The sequence below is a fragment of the Panthera onca genome, chromosome B2 (assembly GCF_046562875.1).
Source record: "Panthera onca isolate mPanOnc1 chromosome B2, mPanOnc1 haplotype 2, whole genome shotgun sequence".
Classification (NCBI taxonomy): Eukaryota; Metazoa; Chordata; class Mammalia; order Carnivora; family Felidae; genus Panthera; species Panthera onca.
Window position 1 is genome coordinate 124,271,350 of NC_138343.1, and position 23,252 is coordinate 124,294,601.

Here is a 23,252-nt window from a genome sequence, read left to right on the forward strand (position 1 = left end):
GTGATTCACCTTCTAGCTCATTAATTTATTGGGTTTGGCAACACTGGAAAAGAAAAAAAATCTTACTCATACTGTGGTTCACATCGTGCCTTGCCAATCAGGCCCACTGGATGTTTCAAAAAATACATTCGGATTTTCTGCAAATTCTTTGAAACAGCTGAACTTCAATTTATTTACATTGTTTTTAAGAATAAAAAATTAGAATGATTAAGAGATTATAGACGTTCAGACGTTTTTAGGTTCCCTGGTTATTTATAGCCTACCAAGTGAGCTGAAAAGCTGTGTAAAATCTTAAAGACATTATGAATTTATTATAGATCTTGGATATGGGTATTTTCCTAGATAATTTGGTTGCAATTTTAAAGGATAGATTTCAAAGAAATATGCCCTTTGGTTTAGTATTAGACTAATGATTGGTTCTTTTCTTCCCTCCCCTCTTTAGAGTAAGAATTTTTATATAGTTTTACAGTAATATTTATAATGGCATAAAAGCATACTGTTTATATATATATGGAGTAGTAAACCCAAATTTATCTTCCAACAAATGCATAGGTGAGTCCATAAGATCACTTCTTTGCCAGAGTCATCATTTCAATGATACTTAGCATCCAATGCACCATAAAACATAAAAAGATGAAGAGAAAATGCACGGCTTTAATGATTAAGCCCAAGCCTCTCTAAAAGTTCTGAAAACAAATGTCTCCTCTCTTAATGGTGCATGTAAGGCAAAATGTCCCAGGTGCTAGCATATCATTTGCTTAACTGGGTAAGAAAGAAAGAAGGCCAATCAGGAAATATGCCAAGTATCACCCGAGTGTCAAGGAAAAGGGAGCTCCCTTGAAAGGAATGAGTTTCAATTTGCACAAGTCACCTTCTGCTAACAGCCAGAGTGACGAAAAGCAGCTGTCCAGAGCTCAAACCCCGCATGTGAACAGTTATGTGTTCAAATCCTAGCTTGTAATGAGCTAGTGCAGCAGAAGGAATACTTTCAACTTTCAAGGGGCCTCGCTGACGGAGAAACAAGTTCACATGGCAACTTACAGAGCCAAGGTTTTCCAAAGTAAGGTGCCTCAGAACCACCTGGAGGGCTCCTTGAACCCACTGCTGGCCCCGCTTCCAGAGTGTCGGACTCACTAGGTCTGGGGTGGGGCCAGAGAACTTGCATTTCTAGTAAATTGCCAAGTGATGCTGAGACTGCTGGTCTGAGAGCCACAGTAGGAGAAAAGACGGAAACAGAATTTGGATCATTTGAGACTTCTTACATATTCCAAGTGAGAAATGCCAAAAGGCCCGAGGGGAAAAGAGGGTCGATCTGTTTCTTTTATTATGTCACAAGTGATTCACACTCACAGAATAACTTCAGAAGATGAAGAAGACTTTAGCTTACGGTAGGGGTCAATGCGGAGGGGAGGAATGCTAAATGTGGCATCTACTTTTAGTTCCTCAAGAACACTGGTTTGTTTCAGAAAAAGCTTTGACTTTGCTACTGCAAGTACCTTGCACATCGAGCCTCCCTTAAAATGCTTGAAGAGTTCCTGCTTTAAACATCCCTCTCCAGCTCCAACACAGGAGGGAGCTTCAGGCGGCCAGCACCTCTCACCTCATTTTTGTGCATTATAATCCCCACCCAGTCTCCTGCTTCCACCCTGGCACCCATGTGGTGAACCTTTAACACAGAACCCGACTGAGCCACTTAAAAACGATGAATCAGATTATGTCACTCCTGAGCTCAAACCTCTCCAGTGGCTTCCCAGGCCCTGAAAGTAAAAGCCAATCTCCTCCCAGTGGTTTCCAAGCCCTGCATGATCTGACTCTGTGTGGGTGGCTAGCAGGGGCTCGGTGAGTTCATTAAATGAATGAACAAACAGCACTTGAAAGGGTACTGTGATTACACAATAGAGGTCCCGCCCCATTCCTCTCCCAGGTGTATTTTATCATTGAACACGCTTTCCACTGTAATAAACCCAAGGCATATGACCTGCCTCATCTATCCTGGCCATGTCACCAATGTTTATTAAGCACAACTGGGGAGCAAGGGCTGGGGCCAGTATCGATACAGAACTTAATGGGGGAGGGGCCCCAATCACATGTTCAAAAAGTAAAAGGATGAGGGAAAAGCAGGTGGGAAGAGAATGAGGTAGGGAAGATGACGCCCAAGGCTCAATCGGTGTTTTCGATCCAAGGAAATTTATTAGTTTCAGTAGAATTTCAGGGAAACTGATCAAATCCAGTATTCAAAACCTAACTGTATCATGGACAACGCCCAAGAAATTTCTGGTGAGATATAACCAGAGAAAGCTCCCAGAAGTTTTGGGTAGGAGTAGGGTAGAAGACAGGATATGGTGATGGAATGGATGCCTTTGTTCTTTTTTTTTTTAATTTTTAAATATTTATTTTTGAGAGAGACACAGAGCACAAGCAGGGGAAGGGCAGAGAGAGAGGGAAACACAGAACCGAAGCAGGCTCCAGGCTCTGAGCTGTCAGCACAGAGCTGGATGTGGGGCTTGAACTCAGAAACATGAGATCATGGCCTGAGTTGAAGTCAGATGCTTAACTGACTGAGCCACCCAGGTGCCCCTGGAATGGATGCCTTTGAAATGGATAGGTTTCTTTGCCAAGGGAGGAAAAAATAAAAATAAAAAATGACAGGCAAACTGCAGAATTCATACCCTTAAAAATTATTTTAGCACAATTCCACATGACTTCCTATGTCAGTCTACACAGTGGACTTGGGGAAATAAAGTGATCAGGATAGGGAAAGACAGAGCACCGCAGAGAGAAAATGCACAATTGTGTCATCAGCCCAAGAGTCAAACAGGAAATGAGTTTGCTGACTAACGTATTAATGTGTATTGGAAAGAACCACTCCCTTCCTGATCCTGGGACCAATATCTCCCTCACTGACTTTAAACAACCACAGGCAATTTCACTTCATGTAGATAGGTTTTAAAAAGGTCATTTTGACGAGGATCCTCCCTCTATGGTTACTTTCTCTTAGGAATAGAAACCTCGAAAAAAAAAACAAAAAAAAATTAGGAATCAAGTATTAAGACTGAAGCAGTTGGAAAAAACTGTTAGCTTTATTTTTCACTGCAAACCACAGAAAGGTTTATCCTTAAAGGTTATTGGCTGTTGTAGAAAACTGATTGCTAACATTTCTTCTCCTCACATCCCCAAATTAATTCAAGGAGCATCAAAGAACTCAATCTGATTGGAATGAAAGCGAACGCTTTCTGGTGCCCATGATTAATGTGAGCATGTGAAGAGTTTGCCAGCCCCAGCTGAGTGGCACCACAGCTCAGCCAAACTGGAGGGGATCTCGTTTCACTTTAGAATGAGAAAGCCCTATCACTGGCCGTAGCGGAGCATCACCAAGGTTACTCAGTATCAAATAGCCTGCAAAGATTCTAAACCAGCAGCGGAGACTTCGGTTGTACGCAGAGTGATAACGAGCCTTATCCACCGTACCTTCAATGTAGCATTTTTATGCTGTACTGAGTGAAATATAGAGGCCACTCAAGTTACTCACTTTATCAGGAATTAAAATAGAATTGCTGAAACAGCAGACTGGCTATGGACACAAAAACAACACAAAAAGCCTTTTGTTTAAACAACCCATAGTGCTTTGTTAAGACCTGGATCATTTAAATGACTGTCTTTGCTTTTCTATCTTTTGTGTGTTGCTTACCATTAAAAAAAAAAAAAAAAAAAAAAAAAAGAGGCAACATGTCTCTTAACCTACTGGAAAAGCAAGGATTGTTCATTTTTCCCTGGCTCTTGCATCAGACTTCCCGCTCACAGGTTAACTACCCTTTCAGGGTTACCACACTCAGAATAGTTGGTATTATAAAAAAATTCCCTGAGCCATCAAATCCAGCAAGAGAAGTTAAACCACCCCTTTGGTATATCCTTTCCATTCTGTTGATTCCTTATTTTTGTCTTTGTGCTTCTCTTTCCTCAGTAGATAATCTAGCCCACTGTTTGATCAAGTCAGACAACTTTCCCTAAGGACAAAAATTCCAAAAGACGTTTAATGAAATTAACGAAAATTAACGAAATTTAGTGAAATTAACCAAACATTAAAAAAAAAAAGCTTTTAATAACAATCACATGAACTTTTGTCTTTGAAAGATCAACCTAATTAAATTCACAAGCGCTGAACAAGAGCACCAAATGAAGTCATTCTTCTCACCAAAGCACGTGCAATATTGTAGCAACAGAGCGGGGGCCACATTTCTGTCAAGTCTCCACCACCACCTAATGAACGACTTCACCATGTCTTTTGCTCCGTCTCAAAACTTTCCCCAGTTGTCTGTCTAGGAGACACAGGTGGAAACCTGACCTCCCCCTGTGCCCCTGAGTTCACTGCCTACTACTGCCGCCTCCTCAGGGAACATCCTCCCCATTCTCTGTTTGTATCGGCCATCTTTCCCCCTCCTCATGGGCTCCTGTTGTCTACGACCATGTTTCAATTGGCTTTAATTTTTAAAACAATAATATTACCTCTATCTGGCCATTACCTCAAAATACAGTTCCCTTTCTGTTTTGCTGACATCATTTATCCTACTTCATTTCTCAAAAGCTTACTTGTATTGTTTTTCTGCTTATAAAAATAATTTTTCTCTCACGAAGTCTGGCTTCTTCCATCCAAAGCTTTCTTTGGAACTGCTCTTTGGAAGGTCACCAGTGGCAGCCTAAGGACCAATTTAGTAGCCTTTCTTCAGACTCTCTCCCTATCTGTGAGTCTCATGAGGACTGCCCATCCTGACCTGACTTTCCTCTTCCCAAACTACTCTTTTACCAACTTCTCTTTCCCAGCCCCCTAAAATAGAGGCTTCTGGGCTCAACCCTACACTCTCCCAATTCTCTATCTCCTCACTCCTGCATTTCCACCCCTTGTCTTGTGGCTTCGGCTCTCACCTCCTGAGTTCTAGGTGACCTTTCCGGGACTTTCACAAACACAACAGTGCTTACAGTCCAACAAAATACCAAACACAGAAAAAGAGAAGCTTTTAAATAACATTAACATTTGTCTTTGAAAAGTCAACCTAATTAAGTAAAGCACCAGACTGTGTGCTGGGGTCACACAAAAGACAAGGAAAGGTCCTGCTCCCAACGGTGTTGCTGTCAGGCAGGGAGATAAACGAGTAAATACAATTACACAGCACAGAACAAGCAGCTTAATGGAGAACTATAAGGTTTTGTGGGAATGTGTGGAAAAGTGTAGAAGGCTTGCCCAAGCCTGCCCTGGGGAGTCCAGGTACATATTGTGGGGACTCTTACAGGGGAACAGGAGTTGGCCAGGTGTAAGAGGTTATGATACAAAAGGGAGAAGGACCAGACTGGGACAAGCAGCGGAGAAAGGAAGGACAAGATGAGTTCGTATTCCGACACAAGGACTTTATCCGTATAGGTGAAGGCACAGGTGAGAACCTGGGTGGAGGGGTAGAGAAGCATGGGGGAGAAATGGTGAGCTGGCAGGTGAGGCTGGACTGAAACCAGGGGCAGATCAAGACGGTTCTCAGACGCTAAGGAGCCGAGGTTTCATCCTGTCTGTGAGAGGAGCTCTTAGGGAATTTTTAACAAAGGAGAGAAACGATCAGATTTATGTTTTAAAGACAACCTCCAGGGGCAGGGGCGAGGCTTAATGATACCCCCCTCATCCACCTTGTCACTCATGAATATATTCTCTCTCTGGCTAGCTTTAAGCTTCCAGTGAAAGCAGCAATATCATTCATTCAGCTTTGACTCGGCTCCAATGTTCGGCCTTGTGCTTCACCTGCGGGATGCACTTAGAACATTTTTATGTCAACACAAACACAGATTTTTGATAACCTGGTCTGTCACATCTTATGCTCAGCAGTAAGTTCTATCTTTGTTATTTTTTTTTAAGCCTATATCTTTTGAGGGGGTGGGGGCGGGGGAGAGAGAAGAGGAGAGAGAGAACCTCAGGCGGGCTCTGCCCTGTCGGTGCAGAGCCCAACTCAGTGCTCGAACTCACGAACCCACGAGACCATGACCTGAGCCGAAATCTAGAGTCGGATGCTTAACCGACTGAGCCACCCGGGTGCTCCTGTCTTTGTGTCAGTAAACTTCACATGCATCACCCTTAAGCAGTTAAGTACTGGGAGGCCAGTCAGAACTCTTGAGCTCCGAAGGGAACTTAGACATCAGCCGTTGTTTTCCAGAGGAGGAAGCCAAGGACAAAAACGAGACATGGTTTTCTAAAACCCCACGGGATACTGGCCGCACTCGCATCAGAATTCTGGCCTCTCATCTCATGTTCTTGACTGGTTAATGACAACGGAACAAAATGGCAATGCTGCTCTGTTCTGGGAAAGATGAAACAATATATTCCCTACCCGTGTTCAGTGGCTTTTTCAGAATAACATATCACTCTCCCCACCCGAACTCTAGACCTATTTGTGCATAAACTAGAAAAGAAGTTAAAATTCTGTATGAACGAGTGTAAGTAATTGAACATTTCTTACTTATCAAATATTAAAAACAACCTTCCTTTAACCAGTGATTCCTCCCCTTCTCCTACCTATCAATACCTAAGGATTCTTCAGGAAGTATACAAGTAATGACCAAAGAGTAGGCTCAGTGCTGAATCATTGGTCCCCTTATCTTTCCCTTATCTCTTCTACACCCTGTGCCTGTTTTTTTGTTTTTAAGTCCATCGAGGTACTGATGACATATTAGAGTTCTAAAAATACACACCAAATGCCATTAGGATGAAATGGACAGTTACAGACACTTGTCACACCCGATGTCCCATGATGGAGCTTCCTCCCTGTACTTCTCTTTTTTTTTTTTTTTAATTTTTTTTCAACGTTTTTTATTTATTTTTGGCACAGAGAGAGACAGAGCATGAACGGGGGAGGGGCAGAGAGAGAGGGAGACACAGAATCGGAAACAGGCTCCAGGCTCTGAGCCATCAGCCCAGAGCCTGACGAGGGGCTCGAACTCACGGACCGCGAGATCGTGACCTGGCTGAAGTCGGACGCTTAGCCGACTGCGCCACCCAGGCGCCCCTCCCTGTACTTCTCTTAAACTTACTTGAGCTTCAGTGAAATCAGGACTGAGTGAAGAGAGTTCCAGAGCAACAGAGAAGCCCCACCTTCAGGCACAAGCTAACATGCAATCCCTAAGTGAATCAGCTAACGAAACCGAACTTGTCATGGGCCTTTGGATTCTGACTGAGCCCTGGCCCTATGACCTTTCTTTCCTTTTTAAAATTTTTTAATGTTTACTTTTGAGACAGAGAGAGAGAGAGAGAGGGACACACACAGAGCGTGAGTGGAGGAGGGGCAGAGAGAGGGAGACACAGAATCCGAAGCAGGCTCCAGGCTCTGAGCTGTCAGCACAAGAGCCTGATGTGGGGCTCAAACTCAGGAAACCACGAGATCATGACCTGAGCCAAAGTCAGACGCTTACCAACTAAGCCACCCAGGTACCTGTCCCTGTGACCTTTCTGAATGTTGAGGACAAGCATCCAAGCGGTTTGTCTTCTCAGTGCCCTTAGGATCGGAGATCTGAACAGGTCGGCATGGGCTGAGCAAGAAACCTGATTCCAAATCCTGACCTAGTCATCTTTCAACTGCAAAGTAGCTATAAGATAATCCCATCTCTTCTCTGGGCCTTGCTTTACTTACCTACAAAATGCAGAGGGGGTTATTAATCAGAGGATGTGGGAGGGCCCTTCCAGCTCTACCAGTCCAGACATCTTTCAGAGGTGGATGGAGGGTGGGAGAAAAAGGCACCTTGCTTATGTGAATGAAATGAACCTCGGGGTCAAGTGCCTGTGGCTGTCCCTGTCATCTGACTATGTTTCTTGTTTTGTTCCTCTTTCCCTCCTCCCCACAGCGTATCTCTGGAGCATAATGGATAGAAGAGAAGGCAGCAGCTAAGTCACGACAGGACATCATTTGGGAAAGAGGGCTGAGCTTTATAAAATCTCCTTTGTATTCCATTGCACTTAAATGAAAATCCACCCTGCCCTCCACAAACAGTGCTTCCAGCTTAAGGGGTGGGAACTTTGAGGTACTTGACAAAAGTAAGTTCATTTTATTCCCACAAACACAGACACTGTGGTCTTTATTTTACAGATGAGAAAACAAGCTCAAAATGTTGAAGAAATAAACTCAAAATTAAACTCAAATCATAGATGCTGAGTACCTAACAGGCAGGATTTGAACCTAGACATGTCCCATGCTCTTTTCATTACACCTGGATTTTTCCTGTTGGAAAGCAAGAACAACAGGAGGTTTCTAGAGGTTAGGCCAACATTCTACTTTTTGACCAGGGTAATGGTTACATTGATATTTACTTTACAGTTATTTGTTACATGGTAGATGTTTTAGGTACTTGTGTGACATGTCACAACTTTTAAAAAGTGACCAAAAAGAAAAAGAATTCAAGGTTTAGCCCAGGTGGGCAAAGCAAGATGTTCACCTTGAGTGTGTCCAAGATGGTGAACGGACACACCATTCCAGAAGACAGAGCTCTCAGTCAACATCCACAAGCCTCCATCTACAAACAGGCCTGTGCAAGGTGCCACAGGACCCCCAAGAGGAGCATCTATAGCCAAAGCCACAGGGCATCTGGGATCCCCTAGCGACCCACGTGCCAAGGCGCCTCATCAAACCCAGAGAGAATCTCACAACCTCTCCCAGAACAGACTCATCTAAGCCAAAAGCGAACTAGGAGGCTCCTCGCCAATGGAAGGTAGATGCAGTGTCCCTTAGATAACGTCTGTGTGTCAGGAACGACCCGCGGAACCTGGCTGGAACGAACTTGAAAACTTGTTCATGATTTTAAGAAAGGTGCACCGTTCTCCGGTGTTGAACAGGTTGGTGTGTGTACTATCGTTTTTAACCACTTGGTACAAACAGTCATTTCTTCACACTGCAAATCTTCAGTTCCTGTAATAAATATAACCAACCGCGGACTGAATTAACACAGGTCAGATCCCTGCACTCATACTTCTAATTCTAGAACCACAGAGCGGGCTGACCTGCTAAAATGCATTTCTTCAGGGAGGCTATAGCTGTGACTAGAGAACGTTTTTGATACAACAACAGATGCTCTGTGAACTAATTCTGGCAGGGGTGGACACAGACACAGTAACTAAACTGCCTGTTAAACATACTGTGAGAAATTATGTTTCTCTCTCTCTCTCTCTCTCTCTCTCTCTCTCTCTCTCTCACGTTGGGCTTTCGGGGGAGGGAGGCTTGAAAATAAGGTGTCTTTATCTCAGCCCTTAATATGCTCATAATTGTCGACCGGGGTCTACACTTACAAAAAAATAAAATCTGAAGCTTTCATCAAGGCCCCATCCCTCAACTCCACTTTTCCTATTTAGTGTGGCCCTTTTAATGATGCTAAAGATCATCCAGATAAAACTTGAGTTAAGTAGATGTGAGTCATCATCACATCCAACTCTGATAAAGTTTATGAACTGTTCAAACAACTAGGGAGATTAAGAGGTAGAATTCTTCTGGAAATTCAGTGAAAAGCTAAGTGAATTCTTTACAGATAAGGGGACCCATCTTTAGAAATTAACTCTTCATTGTCAGCCAGATGTCCCGTTAAGCCAAATATCAGAATACCATTTATAAATCTAGCTACATGGGGGCGCCTGGGTGGCTCAGTCGGTTAAACGTCCGACTTTGGCTCAGGTCGTGATCTCACGGTTCGTGGGTTCGAGCCCCGCGTCAGACTCTGTGCTGACAGCTCGGAGCCTGGAGCCTGCTTCGGATTCTGAGTCTCCTTTTCTCTCTCTCTCTGCCCCTCCCCCACTCATGCTCTGTCTCTCTCTGTCTCTCAAAAATAATACATAAATGTTACAAAAAATTATAAATCTAGGTACATGTATGTGGTCATTAGCAGTAAATCATTACCTAAATCTCTAGCAACAAATCAACAAAAGCAAATCATTTGCTCTAAAAATATGGCCACCAAATTCTATCAAATTCTCCAGAGACTAGCCAACAACAAATACAAAAGATCTCTGCTCTGTTTGGACCAGAACAGAGTGAACTTGTACATGGAAGACACCTGCTCCAGCCATTCGAGATGCCATTTTACAAACTGCCCACCTCCTCTTTGATGGCAGGATGAGAGGGGGGCAGACGTGGGGGAAGGGGTCTCCTAAAGCTTTTCTTTTCCAGCTGACTGAGCTCTCTACCTGCCCACTGTACTTCATATACCTCTCCATTACACCACTGTCTATTTACTTCAGTCTTGACACAAGACAGCAAGCTCAGCTCTTTAAGGTTAGGGACCTATGTACTTTCATTAGTTCATCTAAAAACTCCTGGCATAGTACCGAATTGATGCTCAAATACGTACTACATTGAGTTTATCATCTGCCTTTATGTGCTAACTCAAACTTAGCTTTTTCATGAAAACATTTTCCAGTAAAACCTTCAGTACCTACCTGTATTTCTGCATTAGTTTAATAAGCCAATGTTTATAACACTTAGTTATGAATTTATTAGTACTCACTGTATCATTTCCCTCCATATTTTATGATGCTTGAGAGCTGAGCTCCTTATAAAAACCGACAGAAGAACTGATACAATGGGCATTTAATGATTATGAAAAAGTGCCAACCTGTTTAGCATTAAAGAATAGTATTCCTTCCTTGAAATTATGGATATTGGATATTCCTATGAAATTATGGATAAGGTCACAGTAAGAAGAGAAGGAACAAAATAGATTACTCATTGTGAATAATTAGCTACCTTTCTATATATCTTTTAAAGGTTATTTATTTTTGAAAGAGAGAGAGAGAGAGAGAGAGAGAGAGAGAGAGAGAATATCCCAAGCAGGATCCGTGCTGTCAGCACAGAGCCCGACTTGGGGCTCGAACTCACGAACCGTGAGATGGTGACCTGAGCCAAAATCAAGGGTCCAACACTCAACCATCTGAGCCACCCAGGTGCCCCAATTACCTTCCTATATTTTTAAGCAAAGAACATTGAGGTCAAATTAACTTAGACTGATAGCTTTTGTATAACATCATACCTTGATAGTGCCATATATTCAGGGACTGAACTTTTTTCTGTTTAATCTTCACTCATAATGAGGCAATAAATGCTCTGTACTCATGTTTATCTTGAGTTGCTAGCATGATGTATGGGAGGTGTGGTTCATGAAGTTCTGTACGCGTGATTAAAAGTAAATAAATAAAGAGGAAAACAACTCAGCTGCTCTCTCCCATTTCAATCACTATTCTTAAAGTTATTATTTACCTAAAATCTCTTAGGGAGTATTTAAATCCAGACTTTAAAAGTTGAGCTCCAAGAATTTTCCGAAGTTGTTAATTTTATTAAATAGTAAATCCCTTTGATGAGGCATTTTAGGGCATTAAAGCAATTACTAAGGCATTTGCCTTTTCAAGATAAAATTCAAGTGTAGGCAAAACCAGTGGTGATGATATTTCATATGGGGCTACTGAATAATCAAAAAGAAAATAAAATCAGAGAAATCTATATACAGATGTTCAATCTTCTATGGGAAGAAAAGAGACACTGTGATCTGATACTTGAAAACACATGAAAGAGGTAGCAAAGTACAATTTCCTGGAGAGTGATCAAAAAAAAATTAAAAAAAAAAAAAAAAAAAAAAAAAAAAAAAAAAAAAAAAAGCCAGGCCTGATATTTAAACTCACACATACCTTCCTGAGAGCTTCTCCACAAGCCAGACAGTGAGTGCAGTGCTCTGTTGTTCATAGCTCTTGAGAGAAATGTTAACAATGGCATGGCCTCAGGGGTGTGTCCCAGGAACTGTGCCATTTAATATTCTTATTAATTATTTGGGAGAAGAAGGTGAGCTATAAGGAGAGAAGCTCTTGCTCAAAAGGTACTGAAGATAAATCACTAGGTAGTGAAGGGATGTAGCAGAAATTTTGGTTGGATTTAGGTACATCATGAACGCAACCAAGGTCAAGTACAATTCCAAGGCTGTATGAAAGAGCCCAACTAATGCAGTTCTTTTCACTTTAAGCTTACAGTCGCTAAATATATGGCCAGCTAAATGAAAAAGGGGACCCAATAACCTAATTTCTGTACAGTCCAATGCCAAGACTGGAAGATACAAGATACCGTAAGATACATGAGGTAATCTAAGCATTAGAAAAGATTCAAGGAAAAAAAACTAAGGCTATCATCTAAATGTTTGTATAGTTCTGTTCAGAATACCAAGTCTATTTTGAGTCAATAGATAGCTATTCCTTCTTTCTCTAAGCAGAAATTATCTGCTTTCTGGGGTGCCTGGGTGGCTCAGTCGGTTAAACATCCAACTTTGGCTCAGGTCATGATGCCGCGGTTCATGAGTTTGAGCCTTGCACCAGGCTCTGCGCTGGTGATGTGGAGCCTGCTTGAGATTCTCTCTCTCTCTCTCTCTCTCTCTCTCTCTCTCTCTCTGCTCCTTCCCCACTTGCGTGCACGTGCACTGTCTCTCTCTCTCTCTCTCTCTCTCAAAACAAACAAACAAAAAAGAACGAAAGAAACTATCTGCTTTCTCTAATTCCTATACAGCAATTTTTGGCACATCTCTTGAGAATTTTTCAACGTTCTGACCTGTACTATAGAAGTAAAAATTCCTTGAGAGCCAAGACCCCGCCTTTATAGCCTGCATTTCTGCCAGAACAAAAGATTTCCAACAAGCGGATGTTAAAGCCAATATAATGCAGCGGTTAAGAATATGGGCTCTGCAGCTTAGGACTGTTGAAGTTTACATCCTGGTCTCATCATTAACTAACTTTGAGGGCAGCCGGGTGGCTCAGTGGGTTAATCGTCTGACTTTGGCTCAGGTCATGATCTTGTGGCTCCTGAGTTTGAGCACGGCTTCAGATCCTGTCTCCCTCTCTCTTTGCCCTCCCCTTGCCCCAGCTCTTGCTCTCAAAAATAAATAAATTAAAAAATAAATAAAACCAAACAAAAAACTAACTTTGAGATCTCAGGCAAGTTTCTAATCTGTGTATCTCCACCTCACCACCTGTAAAATTTGCATTGAAATAGTAAAAAGATTATTGTGAGGATTAAATGAGATAATACGTGTAATGGGGTTAGAACTGAAGCTGGCATATAGACAAGTGTTTAATAAATATGAGTTGGGGTCCTCATGCTGGGATTCCCTTGAATCAATAACAGATTTCTTCCAGATTTAAGTCTTTCACAATTAGATAAGATACAGGACATCCAGTTAAATTTCAGATAAACAACAAGTACTTTTTTTTTTTTTTTTTTTTAGGTTTATATATTTATTTATTTACTTTAGGAATCTTTACATTCAACGTGGTGGTCAAACTCAGGACCCTGAGATCAGTGTTGCATGGCTCCGATCAAGCCAGCCAGGCACCCCAGCAACAAGTACTTTTTAAATAAAACTACGCCCCAAATATTGCCTGGTAGGAGAAAACTGGTGGTCGAGTGAGAACATTAGTTTGCTGTTTTAAGAAAAAAGTCTCTGAATCTTAAAAGACACTCCTTCATTTAAAGAACTTCTTCCCTTCATCACTTTTTTTTTTTTTTTTTTGAGAGAGAGCAAGACAGCATGTGAGCAGGGGAGGGCCAGACAGAGAGGAGGGAGAGAATCCCAAGCCGGCTCCACACTGTCAGTGCGGAGCCCGATGTGGGACTCGAACTCACAAACATGATCTGAGCTGAAACCGAGAGCTGGACACTTAACCGACTGAGCCACCCAGGGACCCCTCTTCTTTATCACTTTTGAGAAGCCCTCCCTGCCACACATTCAGATTCCTCCACATCCACAGTAAGGTGAAGTGAAAATGCAAATTTTAAACTAGATACAGGAGTACACGCTTCCTGTATTTCTCACTGGCCACCGCGTTGTCTGCCCGTCTGTTGACAGAACCTATGCTTAATAGGAGACCAGCTGGGTGCCGCCCACATTCTGATAAAACAAACCACTGTGAGCGCTTTCAAAGTCTATATGTAGGTCCCCTTTTCACCCAACTCGAACGAAGCAGAAACAGACCACTAGAAAGTATTAGCTGTTACAAATTTGCTTTGAACACTTCCGATGGCTCAAGAAAGGCGATGGCAAAGCTTCCCATGTACGCAGGGTTCATTTGGATTCAACTGGTACCCGTGGCTTGAACACGCAAGACAGTTTCTAAGCAGGGGTGGGGTCTTTGAGGACAGATCTGCGTGTCTGTAAACTGGCAGGTTCCCACAGAAACCAGGACATCGCAGGCTTGTATTAGGTTGTAAGTATTCGTGATACCTTGAAAGAAACAGCGGACTGTATGTTCTCTATAAATAGGTCTTCTTTTACAAACAGCAATCGAATTTGTGCTTTCATTTCTAGCGGTCGGTGATCCAAGAACCGCAAGCTGGCATCATGCGATCTTACCCCTCAATACTGATTTGAGGTTGAGCTTGGCCTGGCGGTGCAGGTCCTCCACACAGGGCGGTCTCGTGGCGGGAAGGAACACATTCTCCTGCTGGTGCCATGGGGCCGTGTAGTGGACTGTCCATCTACTCTCCTCATCTAGGTTGGAAACAGCTGCAGAAGGAAAGGCAGAATAAATTACGGTGTCAAAATAAGCTGCTGTGGCTTCAAATACTTTATGTCAAGATGGGTTTCTGGTGCCTAACGCACCCACGGGGTAAGGGCCGACAAGGGGGAAGTGGAGCAAATTCTGAATAAGAGTTAACCTTAGGCTCCAGGGGTCCTGCACACACGGTGTTTTGCCCCTAAAGGGAAAGCTGAGACTGTCCATCGCCCCCCACAACGTTTTGGCAGAATTGTTTCCTCAGGTGATGGCTTTCCAGCATTTTAGGCACTTCCTCTGCTCCAAAGTTAGAAAACAATTAAGAAAACTGATAGAGGGGCGCCAGGGTGGCTCAGCGGGTTAAGCGTCCGACCCGATTTCGGCTCGGGTCGTGATCTCACAGTTCATGAGATCGAGGCCCACGTCGGGCTCTGTGCTGACAGTGTGGAGCCTGCTTAGGATTGTCTCAGCCCCTCCTCTGCTTGCGTGTACACGCACACTCGCTCTCTCTCAAAATAAATTTAAAAAGAAAAGAAAAGAAAATTGATAGAGACCTCCAATTCCTACTTAACTCCACCATAACGAGTATGTATTACCTAATCATACAATGCCATTGCATCAGTAAATGTTAGATTGCCAAGACAAATACAAATTTCCTACTAAGAGTTTGAGACCAAATCTGTCCCCTCTAAAGCATTACTTTAAGACATCACTGTAATAAACACAATTAAAAAAAAAATTAAGCATATTCAGTATGTCAAAATACATTTAAATAGCATATCTAATAGAAGTAGAAATCAATTTGTGTGACAAAATTTTCTCTACATTTCCTGCTTTCGTAGAATACTTTTCTTTCCATAGAATACTTTTATATTAAAAAATTTAATTCCAATGCAATTAACTTTTCCCAAAATAATCCAATTCAGTTGAATCTTCCTAACACAAAAGAGGATGTCAGAGGAGGAAATGATAGGTAATCATGAGAGTACCCTAAATCTCTATAATAATTTTCCTTGATTCCTCCAAGGGCTGGGGATCTCGGTGTCTATTTCATTTTTTCCTGAGAACACAGACTAAGTGTCTTAGTGTTCAAGATAAAATGAACAAGCATGCGTGAACTACCGAACTCTTCTATTTGGACACATTTCAAATTAAGTCAAAGTACCTAACAGCACCGTATTAGAGCTACTATAAAGATCATATGAAATAATACATGTAAAGCATGATTGTAGCAGGAGCAGTGAAGTTACTCTAACGAGGCCCCCGACTTTATAGCTATGGCTGAAGGGGAACCTGGCCTTTCTTAGTGCCCCGAGGCACCTGAGTCACAGGGTAGGTCTCCCCCATAGCCCATCTTTTCTATAGCTGCTAAATGCTACAAGTCTCGTCTCCAAATACTTCATTTCTCAAATCACCCCACCTTCTCCATAAATTGCTAAATGGGAAAATAAACATTGAGAACTAGACATCAAGCTAAAAACAGAAACGTCTGTGTGCTTTCTGCTGTTTTAATGGTTGACAGGAACAGCATGTAAATTAGGCACCTGGTATTTCACGTAACCTCTGGTTGAACAATGTTTTGCATGGTGCTTGTAACCATCAATCTAAATACATAAAATCCACAAAGCCGTGACTTAGTCCTTATGTATGTGCCTGGGAATCTTGAGCAGCGCGCAACCCACCGTATGTCCTCCAAAGGGTAGCCGTGGTTAACTGCAATGTTTTGCGCCGATGGGCATTTATCTGAGACTGAATTACCGTGCCTCATGGTTGGAAAATATTGAAAAGCGAAACTTCCCATTTACCAATTACAAATCAAATCCAAGTAATGGTTCTTGTGTCTGTGCAATCATACCGTCAGCCCCATTGTGCAGCTACCAACTGGCTCCTATGAAAGGACAGTTGTCTCTTCTCTGGAGCATCTCACTCTTGCCAGGGCAGATTTTAATCGATCCGTCCAAAGATAGCCTTCCACCAAGGGAGCTACAGAGAATGAGCCGAGAGTGCTGTTTTTTGTTGCTTTTTCCAGTATCTCTCTTACCAGTTCTCTAACCCATCCACATTTAGCTAGTTTAAATTACTGGTCGAAAAACTACATTAAACTAATCCCACACCTATGTAAAATTAAAACCATGTGTTTGTAAAATTTATACTCTGCAAAGAATGAAGAAGCACCTGAATTAAGGAAATTTAAAACACCGGTAAGTACACAGTGCAACCATGCCACAAAAGCTGTACTCTATACAGTGACTGAACAGTCTAGACAGAGTTTGTCCTCGAGCTCTAAAATACATAACAGACAGTTCCAGGGAGTTTTAGAGGATCATCCCCATCAAAAATACGTGATAGATCACACACGGCCTCCCTGCACAGTAAGCCAAAGAACCAAAAAACCATATATCAAGGTGGACGTAAGGTAACACAAGGTTTTTTCCCCCTTTTTCAAAGGGCTTCTTTTGAGAAGCACAAAAGAAGCAAATTCACCTAAAATCCCAACCATAAATAAGACATGCTAAAATCACATAATTCTGCCCTAGAGTTATAAAATCTGAGGTATTTGAACAACCTGGTGAAGAATAGAGTTTAATTTGTGCTAATTATATTGTTTCACATTTTAATTTCATCACGCAAAAAGATGTAGTACATAAACACACACACACACACACACACACACACACACACACACACACACACCCACGGGCGGTGGGGGAGAAATTACTTACTTTTTTTCTTAAAAAGTTTAATTAAAGACTTGATTTTTGCATTAATGAAGACCACCATTTCCAGATGCCTGCATAGAGCTTAGAAATTTAAATCACATTAGAAGCTCAACCCATCAAGCAGGTGGCGAGCTGTATCCTTCCGCTCCAGATTCTAACTTTCTTCTTCCAGTCTCAAATCCTTAGACATCTGCCGGAGGGCTGATGTAATGTCGAGGTTGAGTTTATTGTCAGGCAGTTTCAACCCATTAACAGTCCTTGAACCTGAAAAGCTCCCAGTGAAACCTAATCTTTAAGGCTGAGAGCCGCAGTGACAAAGTGTACAGGAAGAAAGAGAAAGCCAATCACAATTCTTATTTGCATGATAGCCACATCAGTCTTTCTGCCTCGGTGCTCACTTATTCACTTTCTCTCCAACAGATCAGAAGTTTCTCCTCTCTGGAGTCCACAAAAACAGTGCAGATTTTCCTCTACGCAAGTCAAGGCGAAGCAAATGTGTGCCCCATTTTCACTAGGCTACTAGGAACATCCAGATCTTTTTTACTGGAGCCCACAAGAGTCTTACAGCAAGTATGTTTTGATTCTTGGGCTCTCCAGTTCATTCAGGCATTTGAACTGATTTGGTGGGGGTGTGGGGGGGAAGAGCCAAACTATTGTTTCCCCGACCACGCCCCCAGGCTCTGCCTCCCATACCAAAGGAACCTTTACAAGCAGTAAAACTTTACGACAGAATCTCCTCAGAGCTGTAAATGATGACTTCGTTACATTTTCATGGAAATTAGTACCTCCTGGCTTCTTACCAAGTTGGTTTTTGTTTGTTTGGTTTTGGTTTTGATTTTTTTTTTTCCCAGTGACTGAGAATCAGCATTGTAATTGTACTGTAATGATTTAAATCTGACTCTACACTCCCCCCCCCCCCAGAATAGTAATTCCAAACAAACATTATTTACGTTCTCTCTTTAACTTGAATAATACACATTACTGGATTTGGTTCTTCTGTCCATTTGCAATTAACCTCCCAGAACTGGGGAAACAAATAGAAAGGGAAGAATCAGAAATAATAATACACAAGCCGGCACTAGAAAAATATCTTCTGGGGTAAAGGGACTGGAACAAAAAGGAAAACCCAGGTCGGGAAATACTATGAAAACGGACCAAGGGAAAGAATGATCCTTATACCTCTGCCGACTTTCAATTCATGGCAGAACGGTTCTGGAGACATGTTAGACAACCTCTTGTTTCATAGCTTAGGGCCAGACTTATAAATGAATGGAAAAATGTAATAATCCACTAATGCAAAACATTTAGTTTATAACAAAAGCTCTTAGTCAAAGAAGAAAATTTATATAAGGGGCTCCCTCTAGGGAAAGCTTTGGAATGATTCCTCCCCAAATGTTCCCTGCCACCCCCCACACCCTTAATCTTAGATTTTGGACAACAGCAAAAACAAAGCCAACAAAAAAGTAAAACACACATATTATCATCTCACCATACATATTATCACAGATTTCCAATTTGTGTTCTCTCATCCTACACATAGCCTTACTTACAAGTAATTACACGGCCAGATGGCAAACAAGAAGTGACTCAAATGAGAAACGACTCCGAAGTTAAATTATATAGCTGCCTTAAATTAGCGAGCAAAATTCCCCTTAGGAAAACAAATTTATAAGCAAGAGTTATCTGGCTCTGCGTCTCAGCCTCACTGCATTAGAGACAGGTAGTAGCATCGGATGGGCTCAGGACAAGAGCTGTCCTCTTCACAACCCACAAGTTTCCGAGGTTAAATGTCACGCCACCTACTTGCCATTGACAACAGCATGCACGTATACAGCCAAGGCTTCCAAACACTCATTAAAAAGGTATCTTGAGCACAATACTAAGCGTCACGCATTTGGGGGTACAACCATGAGGTCCTATATTCTTTTAAGCATGGAGCTTTTATTATTTGACGATAGACTACAATCACATGACATGTGAGAAGGCAGTGAGTGCAATGGGCAAAAAAAGAAGTTGAACAGGATAAAAACAATTTTAGGGCGGGGGAAATGGCCAGGTTGCAGCATCAAATAAAAGTCAGGGCAGACCTCACTGACACGGTGAGATTTGAGTAAAAACCTTAAGGAGGAGATGCCAATAAAACAAACATCTACAGTGAATCCCACTGGTGCTCATGTAAGGAGGGACTATGTTTGCTGGGCAGGGGTGAGACCTTACCAGGACACCAGGACTAGTTGGAGAAGGGACTAGAGTCACTCTAAGCAAATGAACTGTCGTAGGAGTCCAAACGGAGTAATTTCCTTTCTCACTCAATATTAAGCCTCCTAGTAAGTGGCCAGAAGTGTGTTAAGACAATGCTGCTATTTGGTATTCGGTTACATGCTCGTCAGTGATAAGGCCAGAGGTAGAAATCAGGCTTCTGTCCCAGCATCCGGGGTACTTTGTCCTCTGTGCATTATTCCATGCCGTCTCCCCCGAGTCCAGATTTTCAGCTGTTGGCCAAATAAATTATGCTACTTACCATAGTACACATTAGCTCGTATTTCGAAAGAGTTTATTAATTATAAAGATTTCCCAGACAGTTGTAGCATCTCTTACTTTCTACCCTGTATATCAGCATGAGAAGAAGGAAGTGGCTTAGAATCTGCATTGCCTCAGTGTCACAGTTTATTGAAGAGCCAGGTTTTTATGGAAGGGTCTAGTATTCTTTTTCATTTTTAGTTGCACCATTTATACATTCAACAGAGAATATATAAACCCACGGTACGTCTTCTTCCAACTTTAGGCCTGTAATTGCAGCAATTGTTTAAAAAAAAAAAAAAGGTCTAATATTCCAGACATGGAAAGTTGACGGCATGTCACAGGGAGGAGTGAAGAGCCCAACACTGGAGCCATCCCATCCAGGATACTAGCCACTTACTTACTAGAGGAGGGACCTCTCCATACCTTGGTTTTCTCATCTGTAAAATGGAGGCAATAATAGTATCGATGTTATAAGGTCACTATGAGGATTTAGGGAGTAATTATTGATATGTCCTTAGAACAGTACCTAGTACATGGTAAGCATGTATATTTGTTAGACGGATGAATGAAATCTTAAGAGATAGCTCAGCAGCCCTAAGCTTAATAAAGGGCCAGTCATGCTTTCATAGAAGAGAATCAACCTCACAGACCTCGCAGTCTTTCTGCTTGTCTCAGAGTTCAACTACCAGCTCCATGAACCATGGCTCTAAACCCACAACTTCCAGTTTCTATGCACTTACTATCTTCTCTACTGCCTAAAATTCTCTCTATCCGTTTACAAAAAATTCTCGGTGGTCACCAGTGCACCTCTAACTAGAACCAATGGTCTCCTCTCTCCTCTTCGAATCATCTTTAATTACATACCACCAACGACCCAGTTCTTGAGCTTTTCATCAACACTTGCTCCTTTCCTACATCTGACGGTTCCTTCTCTGGATTCTAACAAACTTTCAACAAGCTTCCAAGAGCCTGTCCTTAAACCTTTGTCCTGTGCTACTTAACTTATTACGCCTTGAAACCTTAATGATTTTACTGGAGAACGGCAGGCAGGAATCAGCAAATTATAGCCCTTCAGGCAAGTCTAGCTGGCCCCTTTTTAAACTGTTGAACAAAAATGAAAAGAACAATATTTCATGATGCAAAAATTATATGAAATTCAAATTCTAGTGTCCAATAATAAAGGTGTATCGGAACATCACTATACCCATTAGTTTATCTACTGACTATGGCTGCTCTCAGGCTGTGTGCACCAAAGACTGCAGGGCCTGCAAAGTTGAAGATATTTACTCCCTGGACCTTTAGGGAAGAAGACTACTGATCCATGGATTAAGCTATTGCCTTTAAACACTCAGCCATCTTCCTCTCAAACTACAGTCTTTCATTTGTCTGCCTCCAGATCCATATTGCCAACCTCTACCTAAATTTCACATTATCTCATGCAGGATGTCTAATTTAAGTCAGTCTGCTTTCCTCCCAAACCCTTAGCCGCTTATCAAGAACTTTCTCATTTCTATCAGGGCTACAGTCAATTTTTCAGTGAACCAGAAGGTAGATTTCATCTTCAGTGAGAAACGAGAAAATTGTGATCTAGAAGCTAATGCAATGCAGGAGCTAAGATGAGAATCTGGGTGTCCTGATTTCTCTTTAATTAGCACATACTAAGTTGAGAAAAAAATATCTTTAGTACATTCAAGTTAATATATCTTACATAAAAGTCCTTATTAGGACACATAAGTAATAAAAATATTTGAGAATCATTGTTCTCTAAAAATACTACCAAATATTACCAAAAAAAAAAAAAAAATGCTCTCCATCACTTGAAAAATCCTGGTGGCTTCTCCTGGTCTAGGGCATTCTATTACCACTTCTACTGTATAAATATTTGCATCCTTATAAAGTCCCAACATTACTGCTTAGTCTTTCTCTGAAATGAAATCTCATTTCTGACCAAACATTTAAAATTTTTCTTCTAGGAATCACCTGATTATTTCTATAGTTATTTAACTACTTCTCGGGAGTAGGTACACAACACATTAGCAAAGAGATAAAGAAATATTTCACAAAGTAACACATATTCTAAAAAACTCAACTGTAACTATGCATCTGCATTCCACCATTCAGCAATTTTACATAGAGAACTTGTTAACTGCCTTGCCTTCGACATCTGACATCCAGGTTAAAAGTAAATCCAACTTGGTCCCTGACCTTAGGAAGGTCAGAGTCTAATGGGGTGACACACCCAAACAGATAAGAATAATAAAGTAATGAACAAGCATAGGGAAAGAGATAAGACCATGATGTTAATGGGAAAGATGGCAAAGGGCATCCACACCATTTGGAGAACAGAGAGGAAGAGAGGACTCTTAGAAAAAGCAGTCATGGGCACACAGAGGTTCTGAGGTTCCTGATAAGCTTATGGGGGGGGGGGGGGGTGATGTGGAGAAAGACGGCAAGGGAGGTAGAGAGAGGCAGGGCCAGACCCTGAAGGGCTTTGCCTCCCACAAGGAGGTGGGTTTTCACTGGTGGGCCAGGGAGTCACTGATGGAGTTGACAAGGGAAAGTTGAAGGGCCAGTGTCACGTTTCAAACAGATCACTTGTACAAGATGAGCAGTGGGTGTGAATGGACTCCACTGGGGGCAGAGAGAGAAGCTGGGAGCTGGTATAGCAACCCATGCCAGAGGTGAGGAGGTCTGAATCCATTTTTACTCAGGGCGATTTTTCAACAACTCCCTTGGTCTTACCAGCCTGTATTTAAGTCTGTAACATGTATGTTTCAGGAACATATGCTTAAGGTATAAAAATTTTAAATTAAGCCTTAGCTATTTTTATTTTATTTTATTTTATTTTATTTTATTTTATTTTAGAGAGAGAGAGAGAGAGAGAGAGAGAGAACTTGGGGGTGGGGGGAACAGAGGGAAAGAGAATCTTAAGCAGGCTCTAACCTCAGCGTGGAGCCTGACTTGGGGCTCGATCTCACAGCCCTGGGATCCTGACCTATGCCAAAAACAAGAGTTGGACACTCAACCAACGGAGCCACCCAGGAGTCCCAAATCCTACGTGTTTAATAAAGGACTCTGTTTCCACACAGGTCTTCATCTTTACTATAACCTTAAAATACACCCTTATTGTTTTTATTAAGGATGAAAGATTATATGTTTAGCCCCAAAACCTTGTTAAGAGCAGAGCTGTCTATGGCTCCCAGTACTCACAGATAAGGCTTCTATCTCTTGTAGTCCTTCCCCATGTCCCCTATCTCCATTTCTGCAAATCTTCAGGCCATCCTCTGTGCATTCAATGAATGAATGCAGTTAGGGCATGACAAGTTTTTATGTGGAATCCAAAAAACTTTCACATACTTTGTTAAACAGTATTTACTAAATAAGAACACTTTCAAATACTGTCCACAAGAATTATATGCAGAAATGAGGTATGATTATGCCATATAATATACACATTTTGAATTAAACAAAATCTGAAG

General features: G+C 41.8%; 1 protein-coding gene across 4 annotated transcripts in view; it reads right to left on the minus strand.

Moving 5' to 3' along the window:
• NHSL1 (NHS like 1) overlaps positions 1-23,252 on the minus strand; it is a 132,328-nt gene that overhangs the window by 49,127 nt on the left and 59,949 nt on the right. For 3 of the 4 annotated variants that reach the window (XM_060616776.3, XM_060616775.3, XM_060616779.3), the window contains exon 2: positions 14,389-14,541. In XM_060616776.3, coding sequence (XP_060472759.3) covers positions 14,389-14,541 — 153 coding nt within the window. Of the gene's footprint in view, positions 1-14,388; positions 14,542-17,253; positions 17,855-23,252 lie in introns of those variants that run through there. The other variant, XM_060616777.3, reaches the window with a different exon arrangement.